At 35.9% G+C, this 15099-nt stretch overlaps 1 protein-coding gene across 5 annotated transcripts in view; it reads left to right on the top strand.

Moving 5' to 3' along the window:
* NAV3 (neuron navigator 3) overlaps positions 1-15099 on the top strand; it is a 915819-nt gene that overhangs the window by 652199 nt on the left and 248521 nt on the right. For all 5 annotated transcript variants that reach the window (XM_055394051.2, XM_088836813.1, XM_088836814.1 and 2 more), the window contains exons 5-6: positions 11785-11857; positions 14838-15021. In XM_055394051.2, coding sequence (XP_055250026.2) covers positions 11785-11857; positions 14838-15021 — 257 coding nt within the window. The remainder of the gene's footprint in view (positions 1-11784; positions 11858-14837; positions 15022-15099) is intronic.

A 15099-nucleotide genomic window follows, 5' to 3' on the forward strand; every position in this document is an offset into this window, starting at 1 on the left:
TACTGAGAGGTTCCAATTCATATTTATTGTTTCAACTGTTATCTATTGCTATCTTTCTTTAATAAGCTTAAGACTAAATTCATCCTGAAAAAAAAAACAACCGAGCTAAGTTTGTAGGAGCTTATTCAATACTATATTTAACCTCATCCAAAGATGAAGTTACTAATATGGATGGCACCTGTTAAGTAATTTCTAGGTGGGTGGTATCAGGATTCAAAATATATGCTGCATGCCACAACTTTGGTGAGATTACATGAGGAAATAAATTAGTCAACTATAAATACCAGGAATGTCCAGAATGCCCAGCAGATTAAAAATAGCAGGAAAAAAATGCCCAACATGTATTTGAAATGCAGAGGCACAAGTGCAAGGTTCTTGGACAAAAATGAAAGACACATTGGGGAAAAGTTGTTTGGAAAACAAAATTTTCTTTATTTTAAAATAGCCCATTAGAGCACTTGGCCAGTTAGCTCTGTTGGTTAGAGTAGAACACTAGTAAAATAGACCATGCTGTTTAACAATCTTCATAAGTGCCTGGAAGGATTAGGAAATTTGATTATGTGCAATAGTTGCAAACCAAGACTTAGATTATGGGGCAGAACTGAGAATCTGGCAAATGCAATTCCCAGCTTGTCCTTCCTCTTTGCGGGCTCATCCCTTCACCTCACTCTAGTAGCCCAATTGTTTTCTCAGCCACAACCTTCTACCTTCTTTCCTATCATATCATATTGTCTGAAGCTTGCTGATATGAGGATTTTTGGAATGCTTGTGCCTCTTACCCTTTTCTGTTCCTAGATGAAATAACAGGTTTTAGTCATCCCTTACTTCTCTGAATCCATGTCCTACAGAGTTGTGGCTGCCACAGTAATTACTGTATTTCACAGGCATCTTTGTTCCATTTCTATAGTTTACAGGAATCCAGACAGGGAAGCTATTCTTGATAGAAAAATTATTCTGTTGTTTTATCTGTATGTTGCCCTTTCAAGTTTTAATTCTTCCAGCCACTGCTTGTTATTGCTGCCCTTTTAAAGGATCTATTTAGGTAAGATAAGATGAGGTTTCTAACCAAATAGGGAAGAGATAAAATATTGGAATGCTCTAAAGGTTTAATAAAATCTTATAAACGGCTCACTGCAGGATTCTAGCACTATGACTCAGAGGAGTGGAATATTGCTAAGTTAGTCCATTCACATGATCCCCTGCCATTTTGAAACTGTTCATCTTCTGGAATGTCTAGAAAAAGATAGCTTAATGAAGACAAATGTTTTCCTACAAATAGAGCTCTGATCTCTAAAGAACCACTAACTAAAAATCTACTTTGTAGTTTGCTTAACAGTTTCATTATTTTTATTTAGTCTCACACTTCAGAGAAATAAGCATAAACTACAAGTATTAGGAAATTTATATTAAATTATTGATACAATTTATTTATATTATTAATATAAATCACCCTGATGATTTTTAAAGCTGAGTTTGTCTCTAGAAGTTGTTTAGTATACTCATAAGGTAAAGTTTGAATGAAAAAATTGAAATAAAATGGGGGCATTGAGAGTAAGTGTGTCATTTTTAAAGGACAGTGATCACTGGAGTTCTAATTCTGATTAGATGATTCAGGAAAAAACTCCATACATATTCAAAGACTTCATTAATTTCTGTAGTGAAGAAATCAGACTGATAAACTCTGAAATCCATTGGAATGCTGACCTGCTGTACTGATTTAACAAAACAGCAAAGACCATGCTTTCTGTTCAGTAGTTATTCTTAGAGATGTACTTGGGTTTTCAATCTTTATAACTTTTTAAAACCGCATCCATACTAAGGTAAAAAAGATATTTCCTAAGATGTATTAAGTCTAATTTACAATGAAAAACAATACTTTTATGAACATTATCTAGTCTGTCATTCAGAAATTAAGTAAATGCTGAAAATATAAGAATGTTTTCCTACATTATCTTTATAATATAAATAGTGTAAATGTTTTTCTTATAAGTTTCAATATTATAATTGGTTTGTGTCATTAGTAGGACAAATAGAAACTAAAGTTAAGTAGTTAATTTTGAATTGGATACCAGATTTCCACATACAATTTTTTTCTTTCTTTTTGAAGATAGGATGTAACTTATTTCTGTTTTTACATGTAGTTATTAAGCTTTATATCTGTATGGAAAAAACAACTGCAAATGTACTTTGTATTTCTGCTGTATATTTGAATATCAACCACTTTCTTAAATATTTAGAATGTTCTTATCCCTAATAGTTTAACTTAAAATACTGTAAGTTGTTTCCCACTGATAAGCCACTATCCCACTTAACATGAAATACAGTCATACCTAATATTAGAAAACATATTTTGTAGCAATCCTTTCATAATTTTGGCTTTTATTACCTTAAATGGTCTAATTTTTAAAAAGAACCTACTGCTCCATCTTTTTCAATTCCCTTCTTAAAATTAATAGAAAATTTCCACTTTCAATACTCAGTAGTAAAAGAAAAATATGGAAGAAGATGAAATTTTAAAATCCTAGCTTGGAAAACAATATACTAAGATATGAGATCATTTTAACTATGACCTGTAATATTCTTAGCTTAAAAACCTATAAGTAAAATTGCTACCACTGGACAGAAAAACAAAATGAAATGGGAGAAACTTTTTCATTTGACCTCAGTATGTTCAGTTGAGAAGTATATATTAGATAAGATAAATTACGTGAAAATCAGCAGATGTACCAAATCTCCTTTATTAAATGATTTAATATGAGTTAAATTAAACTGACCTGTGTGGATAGCCATAATTCATGACATATCAGGTTACATTTAAAACACTGTATTGCCCTTTAATTTGTATGAGTCATGTTTCAAACATAAAAATATATTATGAAATTGCATCACATGCATGCATCCTAAGTCACTTTAGTCGTGTCCTACTTTTCATGGTCCTGTGGACTGTATCCCACAAGGCTCGTCTGTGCAAGGGATTCTCCAGGCAAGAATACTGGAGTGCGTTACCATGTCTTCCTCCAGGGGATCTTCCTGACCCAGGGATCAAACCCATGTCTCTTGTATGTCCTGCGCTGTAGGTGGTTCTTTACCACTAGTGCCACCTGGAAGCCCATTATGAAACTGCATCATAGAAGCATCAAGCTTTAGGGATGGACCTGAGGGGGCGGCAGTATCAGCATCACTTATTGATTCACTTGTAGACTGAATGCCAGCCATCTTTGTCCAGTGCTGTACTAGATGCTTTGACTCCTTTTTCACTGCAACATTATAGCAAACCTACAAAAGAATTTGCCTCATTGAGGTTGCCTGTGTCCCTTTTCAGTAAGTGGAAGAATCAGTGTTTTGTCTCATGTCTATTTAAGACTAAAAAAAACAACTAGGCCAAATTGCTTTTAAACTTATTAATAAATGCATTAAACAAAATAAGGTCTGAAATTCAAGTCTTTAAATTTTAACCTTTTCCTCTTCCACCTCTCCCTCCTTCTTCTTTAGTGTTTGGATCTTTCTCCTCTCTCCCCTGCCTCCAAACTTGCAAGATAAATGAGTGTTTTTCTTTAATACAATACTTGTTCCTTCCATATACAGCAGAAATAGGAGCTTTGGTTAGTTTGGGAGAGCATACAGGCATATAGGATAATGATTTATAGATTTTATGGTGAAATTATGTATTTGGAAAATATTATTATATATAGTTTTACCCTTATATATAATACATATAGACAGATATTATGTAAGTTTAGAATAATTTTATAACTTCATAATAATAGTCAAAAATTCCTTGTTTTGTTTTGTTCTCTGTAACAAACAGAGAAGCAAAAACTTACTAAAAACCCAGAGAATATATTTTCAGGTTAATAGGTACTCATGCAGTATTTTATAATTTTATAACATTTTATATTGGCAATTATAGCCTATAATGAAGATTTAATATCATCTGTAATAGGCAACTAATATTAAATGATGTTCATTATTCTCTAACACCAAGTCAGTTGAAGCAGAATATAGAATTTTGAACAAAAAACAATTTTTATCTGAAAAAGTCCTAATAAATTTTTCGTGAGTACCCTTATATATCTATCTAATTAGTCATATACACACACATTCTGTAATATGTGTGTTTATATGGGCATTTCTAGTCCGTGGGGTCGCTACGAGTCGGACACGGCTGAGCAACTTCACTTTCCCTTTTCCCATTCATGCATTGGAGAAGGAAACGGCAACCCACTCCTGTGTTCTTGCATGGAGAATTCCAGGGATGGGAGAGCCTGGTGGGCTGCCATCTATGGGGTCGCACAGAGTCGGACATGACTGAAGCGATTTAGCAGCAGCAGCAGCAGTATGAAAAAATATATATATACACATGTATACACACAGACATAGATACACATATGCCCAGTATAGAGCTAAGCTCTTCATAAACATCTGTAGTCCTCACATAATATATTGTGTGGGAGCTGCTTTCATTCTTATCTCACAGATAGGTTAGCTGAGGCTTCAGGAGAGTAAAAACTTTATCAATTTATTTTTTTGACTTCTTACAGAGTGTAAATGTCATAACTAGGATTCAAACTCAGATTTGAGTGCAAAACTTTAAACTGTTATTCTGTAGTGCTTAATCATGTGTCTCACCCCAGACCAAATTAACACAGAAACAAACTGAAGAGCCAAACAGAATTACTATTTCCTACCTCTCCCTATCCCACGGCACAAACTAACTTGAAATAGAAAAGCAAAGCATGGGATATAGTGTACAGTGGCAGGAGGTACCTAGTTAAACTGAATCTTTCATCTACACTCCCAACAGATTAACAAATCAATCCCCAGAGGACAAGGCCCAGAGATCTGCATGCTCACAGACCCCAACTCACCCTTTCGTGCTAAAGACTCACCCTTGCCCTGCTGCTCTGCTAAGTAGACAATTGTGTTAGTTTCTTGTCCTTGCTGTAACCAATTATCACAAATGTGGCTTCAAACAGTAGAACTTTAACCTCTCACTTGTCTGGATGCAAGAAATCTGAAATCAGTACTCAGTCAGTCAGTTCAGTCGCTCAGCCATGTCTGACTTTTTGCGACCCCATGGACTGCAGCACGCTAGGCTTCTCTGTCTATCACCAACTCCAAGAACTTATTCAAACTCACCTCCATCTAGCTGGTGATGCCATCCAACCATCTCATCCTCTGTTGTCCCCTTCCCCTCCCACCTTCAATCTTTCCCAGCATCAGGGTCTTTTCCAGAGTCGGTTCTTTGCATCAGGTGGCCAGAGTCTTGGAGTTTCAGCTTCAGCATCAGTCCTTCCAATGAGTACTCAGGACTGATCTCCTTTAGAATGGACTGGTTGGCTCTCCTTGCAGTCCAAGGAACTCTCAAGAGTCTTCTCCAACCCCACAGTTCAAAAGCATCAATTCTTCGGCGATCAGCTTTCTTCACAGTCCAACTCTCACATCCATACATGACCACTGGAGAAACCAGAGCTTTGACTAGATGGATCTTTGTTGGTAAAGTAATGTCTCTGCTTTTTAATATGCTGTCTAGGTTGGTCATAGCTTTTCTTCCAAGGAGCAAGTGTCTTTTAATTTCATGGCTTCAGTTACCATCTGCAGTGATTTTGGAACCCCCTAAAAAATAAAGTCTGTCAATGTTTCCATTGTTTCTACATCTGTTTTCCATAAAGTGATGGGACCAGATACCATGATCTTTGTTTTCTGAATGTTGAGCTTCAGGCCAACTTTTCACTCTCTTCTTTCACTTTCCTCAAGAGGCTCTTTGGTTTTTCTTCACTTTCTGCCATAAGGGTGGTGTCATCTGCATATCTGAGGTTACTGATATTTCTCCTGGCAGTCTTGATTCCAGCTGGTGCTTCATTCAGCCTGGCATTTCACATGATGTACTCTGCATATAAATTAAATAAGTAGGGTGACAATATACAGCCTTGCCATACTCTTTTCCCGATTTGGAACCAGTCTGATGTTCCATGTCCAGCTCTAACTGTTGCTTCTTGACCTGCATACAGGTTTCTCAAAAGGCAGGTCAGGTAGTCTGGTATTCCCATCTCTTGAAGAATTTTCCACAGTTTATTGTGATCCACACAACATCAGTATCCCATGGCCAAAATCAAGCCTTCAGCAGTCTTGTTCTCCCTCCAGGGGCTGTAGGGGGAATCCACAGTGCAGCCTGTTGTCAAGTTAATATTTTACAAATGACATATTAAAATTAAACCCACTAAAATAGACTTTTAAAAATTAAAGCACATGGCAGATAGTATGGGTAGAAATTGATATGTGAAACATTTATTAATTTCTATCTATAAACCTGTGTATATACTGTGTGATCATAAAAAAAAAAAAGGTATCTTCAGTGCAACACTGACAATTTATTTCTTTTGCTTCAAATACACTGTTACTGTCCTGAGCTTTACGATCACGCCCAGCCACTAGCAAGACATGGAAGATGTTACACATCCAGCACCTGTTTACCTCTATGGATTCATCTTCTGCCATTAGATTTTCCAGATCTCAAGATTCTTGATGTTGGAGTCCCTTCTTCCTGAATGCTCCACTGATACAGTTTCTTAAAACCTTTTTAAGGCCACCAGAGGGGTCTGTTTTCACACTGATAGCAAAGAAGTTGTGGGGAAAGTTTTAAGCAGGGTTCAACTCTTAATATTCCCAGCTATTCTGAATTCCTTGCAAGTCCTTTAACTTAAGGTGTTTCTCAGCCCTCAACAGTTCACATAATGTACCTCCCTTGACTTCACTTCACCCCACATCCTGTTATTGGGTTAACCCTCCCTAACATTTCAGGGACTAGCTCAGGCTTCCCTTGAAGCAGAAATATATATATATATGTATGTGTGTGTGTCAAGTTAATGACACAGACTCTGGGTTTGATATATTGTCTCTGTGTAACCTTGAGCATCTCAATTTAATTAGCTGATCAACACCTACCCCTGGAAAAATTGTTATACTTATGGTAACTTTAGAAGAAGAGATCTTTGTAACCATGATAGATAATCTTCAGTTCAGTTCAGTCACTCAGTTGTGTCTGACTCCTTGCGACCCCATGAATCACAGCACGCCAGGCCTCCCTGTCCATCACCAACTCCCGGAGTTCACTCAAACTCATGTCCATCAAGTCGGTGATGCCATCCAGCCATCTCATTCTCTGTCGTCCCCTTCTCCTCCCGCCCCCAATCCCCACCAGCATCAGAGTCTTTTCCAGTGAGTCAACTCGTCGCATGAGGTGGCCAAAGTATTGCAGTTTCAGCTTTAGCATCAGTCCTTCCAATGAACACCCAGGATTGATCTCTTTTAGAATGGACTGGTTGGATCTCCTTGAAGTCCAAGAGACTCTCAAGAGTCTTCTCCAACACCACAGTTCAAAAGCATCGATTCTTCGGCGATCAGCTTTCTTCACAGTCCAACTCTCACATCCATATATGACCACGGGAAAAACCATAGCCTTGACTAGACGGACCTTTGTTGGCAAAGTAATGTCTCTTCTTTTTAATATACTATCTAGGTTGGTCATAACTTTCCTTCCAAGGAGTAAGCGTCTTTTAATTTCATGGCTGCAATCAGCATCCACAGTGATTTTGGAGCCCCAAAAAATAAAGCCTGACACTGTTTCCACTGTTTTTCCATCTATTTCCCATGAAGTGATGGGACCAGATGCCATGATCTTTGTTTTCTGAATGTTAAGCTTCAAGCCAACCTTTTGACTCTCCTCTTTCTCTTTCATCAAGAGGCTTTTGAGTTCCTCTTCACTTTCTACCATAAGGGTGGTGTCATCTGCATATCTGAGGTTTTTGATATTTCTCCCGGCAATCTTTATTCCAGCCTGTGCTTCTTCCAGCCCAGTGTTCCTCATGATGTACTCTGCATATAAGTTAAATAAGCAGGGTGACAATATACAACCTTGACGTACTCCTTTTCCTATTTGGAGCCAGTCTGTTGTTCCATGTCCAGTTCTAACTGTTGCTTCCTGACCTGCATACAGGTTTCTCAAGAGGCAGGTCAGGTGGTCTGGTATTCCCATCTCTTTCAGAATTTTCCACAGTTTATCATGATCCACACAGTCAAAGGCTTTGGCAGAGTCAATGAAGCAGAAATAGATGTTTTTCTGGAACTCTCTTGCTTTCTCCATGATCCAGTGGATGTTGGCAATTTGATCTCTGGTGCCTCTGACTTTTCTAAAACCTGCTTGAACATCTGGAATTTCACGTTTCACATATTGCTGAAGCCTGGCTTGGAGAATTTTGAGCATGACTTTACTAACTAGATAATCTTAGTTACTAATAAATTTCCTAGGCTCTTTATCCCTGATCATGAATAGACTGTTTAGCAGTCTGTGTTTCTCTATAACATTCATTGCGTTACATTGGAATCATTTTTCCTATGAGATTATATATGTATTTAACGTCTTAGACATGTCTCAGTTAATAAATAATCATTATGTGAGTGAATGAAAACAAACATCTTAACAGTTTTAAGCAATGAAAAACATTATTGCATTTTAATTCTCTGTTTATGTTTTAAAGAGTTATAATAAAATCTTTGGCTAAAATCTATATAATCATTTGAATTTTGCCATGTGATAGGAGTTTCCTCAAACCGAGCCATCTTATTTATTTTTTTTGGATGAAATAAAATTTAATTAATTTATACAATGATATTAGCAATACTTGTTTGTCATGAAAATGGGAAGAATCATTAAAATAGCATGAGTCAGAAAAGAATATACATCCAGAGAGAATAAAAGTTACATTTGATTTATATTCTTCTACATATTTTCTGTGTTGATTCATAACAGCAGTACCTACAGACATGCCCTAGCCAGAATGCATTGTGTCTGCAGAGAAAACTCAAGTCTTTGAAGTATTATGCCTGCTATCTGGTTTACAGTTATTTAGCTTTTTATATTGCAGTGGTTTTAGGATCCCAGTGGGTATTGGAGCCTTTTCAGTTCCAGGCCAGATTTACTCTATAAGCATGACTGCAGAGAGGAAAGGCTGGCACAGTCTGTTTTCAGACGTCCTTGTGAGCAATTGTATTGCTCTGGGTGGCTCCGATGGGCATGCCTGCTCCTTCTTCTGAAGCTTGCCCAGCCTTATCAAAATCAGACTTATCCTGTGTGTCCAAATGATACTTCTTCCATAGTGAAAGCTGATAAATCCATTCTCTTCACTGCCACACAGTGTTCTTTATAATTCTCTTTTGGAATATTATGCCTTGTGTTATGCTGATTTACAAATCTTTTTCGTCTCTTCAGCTGTATTACAAATTCACAAAGCTCACAAAGGCAAAGATATTCTTTCCTTCTTTATGTTATCTCATTTTCTAATAACAAAATGAAATGTGAAGAAACGGAAGAATTCAAAGTTGGTTCCAGAACTATAGGGTTTTTGCATATTTCAGTGTAAACAGGTAGAGCAAGAAGGTCCACTTGGTCATTTAATATTTAGCGTCTTCAACTCTATAATTCTTTCAGTAAAACTTATTTTGAAATGAATTAATATAAAACTTTTTTTTCTCAAAGCAAATGTGTATACCTTGGCTGCAATCATTATAAAGCTGAAAAACCTCTCATTGGGTATTATTGCTTTAATTTTGCACAAAATTACATTTAAAAAGAAATGTAAACAGTTGTCCAACAAAGTCTGGAATGTATTTTTTCTTTTTATTTTCTTTAAAAGACATTTTGACCTTCCTGTGACGCTTAGCTAGAGAAGACATCGCCAGAATTTCATGTGTCCTCATACATAGCTTTTGATGAGAATTTAATAAGACAGAGAACAGTACCTTGCCAAGTATTAACTTTAAACCTTATTTACTTTAGAATTTCAAGATTTATGGAATACCGAAAAACCCAGGGAGATGAGTCACAAAGAACTGGAACTTTCTAGTTTCCTACACTCTTTTAAAAAGTCTTAGTTGTTTAACTTTGCTACATATTGCCGTGACTAATACTGAAATCAACCCATGAATTAACATAAATTAACCTGTTTCTTTTTGCTTCTCACCCCAAATGGTTAATCACTTGCTGGTTATTGTGTTGAAATGGACTATTTAAAAGCAGTGGCATTACTCTTTTAAATTACAAAGATGATATCTGTATTTAATCAGAGAATTACTCAACAATGGGAATACAAATATAGTTTTTCTCTCTTTTTTTTTTTAGGTAATTAATTTATTTTTTATTGGAGGCAAATTATTTTACAATATTATATTGGTTGGTTTTGCCATACATTGATATGAATTTGCCCCGGGTTTACATAAGTTCCCCCTCCTGAACCCCCTCCCACCTCCCTCCTCCCTTTATCCTCCCTCTGGGTCATCCCCGCATGTCAGCCCCGAGAATCCTGTAACATGCATTGACCCTGAACTAGTGATTCGTTTCACAAGAAAATAAGATAACATATTTACAGGAGACTTTGAAAATACAGAACAAAGTCATTTAGTCCCATTATATAAGACAATTATTTTTAAATAGATAAATTAAGATTTTTGTTGGAATTTCAATATCAAGCTCTCAAAAATTAATAGAATGAATATACAGAAAAGTAGAAGGATATAGTAGACCTGAAAAGCACCATGAACCGGTTTAATATAATTAAGATTTATACAATTTTCACACAACAGTAGGATGCAAGTTCTATTCAAGTTCCCATAGACTGTAAACTAGGAGACACTGGAACACTCCAGGAACGTAAAACAAGTTGTAAAAATTTCACGCTGTAAAGGTATTGAAATCATTACAGAGTCTATTCTCTTATCATTGTGGAATTATGTTAAAAATCAATATCAAAAGATATTTGAAAATAACCCACATATTTTCAAGTGCAATGTGACATTTACCAAGAGAGATCTTTGACTTAGCCATTAAAAGCCTCAGTAAAATTAGACGCCTGAAAAAAACACAGAGGGTGATTGCTGAGATGAAAGCATTTAAAAGAAATTGCTGTCAAGATGAGAAATTAATACCATAAATCCTTTAAAAACCTCATGTGTTTGGAAATTAAATGTCCACTTTTAAATGATGGGTGTATCTAAGAAGGCATAGCAAGGAAAATTAGAAAATATTTGTAATGAAATACAAATGAAAAGAGAATTTACCACAATTTGTTGCATACAGCTGAAGCTGGCTTATTGCAACTAAATACAATATGGAATCTTGAATAATGTATAAAAACAAAGAACACTCGCATAAAATTTTGGTAAATTTGAACCAAATCTGTACTTTAGTTAATAACACCGTATCACATGTTAATTTCCTATTTTGTTTTTTAAACAACAGCAAATGCAGTTTTTAAAAGAATTCTGTGATTTAGAATGAAAATACACTTCATTTCTTTCATGTGTGTCAACCCCTTTCCAATCTTAGCTGACTTTTGGCATACTTATCGACTATTACTATTCGAAGCTCAGTTACCCACACCCTAGTACCTAAGAGTCTCCTGTTTGGGTGCTTTCGTTGAGACTTACTTGTGAAGCACAAAACCAGTCTGGTTTTATGTTAAGTAGGTGGGTTGCTAATCTGTAAGAATGCCATTCTTGATCAGGCCTCTATGAATTGTTTGTAAGTACCAAATCAGACAATGCAGTCTTTATATTCATCCTGCAATTAGCCAAAATTATTCTAGTTATAGTCCAGTTAAAGATCTCTAGTATGAAATGAATGTAAAGTATTCATTCTTTCTTTATCTTTCTCTCTGGCTTCATTCTAGCTCATTGATGTACTTAAAAATAATCTTCTAAGTTACTTTTTCACTGCTTTTCATGTTGCAGATTGAAAATGTTGATGTCTGCCTTAGTTTTCTAGCAGCCAGAGGAGTAAATGTTCAAGGTCTATCTGCTGAAGGTAAGGAAAAGCACAACGGTTATAAATGGCATCTGTGTTTGAAAAGACGTTTTGTAACACTAGAAATGTCAAAGGAGAGTACATAGGCCCGTAATATAGAAAAGGAAATTAGTAAGGTTTCCAAAATAATAGTTCCGTGGTTATTGTATGCTTTCATTAGGTAGCTGTGTTCCAGATTTTGTCAAAGTTGTTCTTTATGTTATGAGTGTATGGAAGGGTGGCATATTAACAAAGTATCTTTATGTTATAACGAGGAAGTAGTGCTTTTAGAATATTAAGTAGATGGATGGATAGATAATGCTGGGTAATCGATGGACATAGATACAGTTAAATGGTGTAACTAATGCTTAAATATTGTTTTATCAATAACAGTTCTAAAATTTGATCAAGTTAGTAGTCCAAGTCTGAATATTTGGTAAGTGTAATGATGCCCTCAGGAATTCTTAAATAATTAGTTAGCAACTGTTCTTTGTAAACAACTTAACATTAAAGATCATCACTGACATTGAAATATAGAAAACAGGAAAAAGACAACTAAATCTGTCACTTTTTTCCTGCATTCTTTTTTCTCAACATATATTTTTAGGAAACCTTTTCAAAATTTTCAAGTAGTAATAGTAACAAAAACAATTGCTAACGTTATGACATATCAGTTCCTTTGAGATCTATATCAGCAACAAGAATTTTTTAAATTAGAATTTTAATTATATTACATTAATCACTTTTGGCAATTTATGTTACTTAATGTTTCTACTACAGTCAATTTACTCTGCAAAGCCTTCCCCACCCCCACAGATAGTATTAATATTAGATAGGTCTAAGTTTTACAAGTTTTACTGCCATTGGAAAAATAGGAATTGTGTGACTTCTGAAATATTATGAACATGAACTAGATTTACTTTTCTCAGTTTTTCTGCACTGTTTAAATTTTATTTTGAGTTTCTTCTATCCTTTTTATGTTTATGTCATGATGTTTAATATTAAATTATATACTTAATGGCCAAAACTTAAGTTCAAACCTAACTCATGGTTCTGTTACTTAGAATAATATTTGATAAAATTCTCCAGGATAATACTTTAATTTCTAAGAGGTTAAAAGTAGGTGAGAAATGTTACTATTTGTTGGTTTTATGTCTCTTCCTTTTAACATGATACCTTTTTATTATTATAAGCCTGTTGCTTTTTATGTATCTCCTAAAAATATATGAAGTCAAAATGATTTTCTGTATTTATTAAACATGAATAGTAATAAAACAATAAGTTTAAAGAATATCTTTCAATAAGATTCACAGAGAAAATTAATGCTTTCAGGTTCACATAAGAAAATTTATGCTTTCTCACTGTAGCTTCATATTGATCAAGCCTATACTTATAGCCCTGTGAGGAAGGTTGGGGGTTATAATAACTCAGCCTTATTTTATATGAATAATTCCTCTGCATAGTGTGTGTGTGATATTATAAACCATCAGAGAGCAAGAAATTTAAGTAGTTTGTTAATGTTGCTAAATTCTGAAAAGGAGGCATAAAACCTTGACCTCACAAAAGGATATATTTTATTGCCAATGGCAAGTTTCATTTAAAGTATGATTATAGGTTGCATAGCATTATATCCAGCTTTACTGGCCTCTCTTTTTCTAATTCTAAAATTATAACTCCAGAAGAAAAAACTAGCTCGTGTTGTGGCCTACTTTGTGCATTTAATTTTTTCTTCAATGTTAGAAAAACTTACACAGGAGCCTCATGTGTTAGAACTAGAAATTCTACTTATTCTATTATGCCTATTCTACTTACACTATTATGCATGCATAATAAGCATGCATCTAAAGCCATGCATAAAATGATCTTAATTATTTCTTAATATGTAATATGAATTAAAAATAAAAGAATCGGAACATTAAAGTGGATAACTATGGTGCCATCTGCTCTTTGGAGGACACATACCTAGTTTTTTAATAAATCGGTTGGTGGATGATTTAGAATACTGCTAACAGTTACTATGAGGTATACCCATACAGCATCAGCGGAGAAGGAAACGGCACCCACTCCAGTCCTTATGCCTGGAAAATCCCATGGACGGAGGAGCCTGGTAGGCTGCAGTCCATGGGGTCACTAAGAGTCGGACACGACTGAGCAACTTCCACTTTCACTCTTCACTCTCATGTATTGGAGAAGGAAATGGAACCCACTCCAGTATTCTTGCCTGGAGGATCCCAGGGACAGAGAAGCCTGGTGGGCCACCATCTATGGGGTCGCATAGAGTTGGACATGACTGAAGCAATGTAGCAGCAGCAGCAGCATATAGCATCAGTATTTATAATGCAAGGCACTGAGCATTTAAGTGGCTTTCTTTCTCTAGCTCATAGGCATCCCTCCGCTGGTAACAGCTGTGTGCATTTGTGAGGGAAAATGTGTGTGTGTGTGCTCAGTCATGTCAGACTCTTTTGAGACCCCAGTGAACTGTAGCCCTCCAGACTCCTCTGTCCAAGAGATGTCCCAAGCAAGAATACTGGAGTGGATTGCCATTTCCTGCTCTAGGAGATCTTCCTGACCCAGAGATTGAACCTGTGTCTCCTGAATCTCTTGCATTGACAGGCAGATTCTTTACCACTGACTCACTTGGGAAGCCCATTTGGGAGAGAAAAAATGATAAATCAAATGATGAACATAAAACAGTGCGCCTATCCATTTGCATGAAGAACTTAACTCGAGAAAAACTGTAGTTCAGGGTCAGCAAAGAGCATCCCTTGAGTAAGCTTTGTTCTCTCTCTGAAATTTCCAAGCTATGTAAAAATGTTAGCATGTTTTAGAAAATCAGACTTACTTAAATGTGTGACTGAGAAAACCAAGTTTTATTTATATCTTCAAACATTTAGTCTATTAAGAGCCTATTGGAAGCGATTTGCAGAACTGTTTCTATAATTTATTTTGTTAAAAAAATAATTTTATATGATACTGTTTTTATATTTTCCGCTTGATACAGAAATAAGAAATGGAAACTTAAAAGCCATTCTAGGGCTGTTTTTCAGTTTGTCTCGCTACAAGCAGCAGCAGCACCATCAGCAGCAGTATTACCAGTCCTTGGTGGAGCTTCAGCAGCGGGTCACCCACGCCTCCCCTCAAGCAGAAGCCAGCCAGGCCAAAACCCAGCAAGAAATGCAGTCCAGGTAAGGGAGGGAAGCCGGGGATGTGTTTAAAATGAATTTACTTCGATGGGAGTCTGTGGGAGCATGTACACACAGCCA

This window comes from Moschus berezovskii, chromosome 6 (genome assembly GCF_049115385.1).
Source record: "Moschus berezovskii isolate FMDL1 chromosome 6, NW_MosBer_1.0, whole genome shotgun sequence".
Lineage (NCBI taxonomy): Eukaryota > Metazoa > Chordata > Mammalia > Artiodactyla > Moschidae > Moschus > Moschus berezovskii.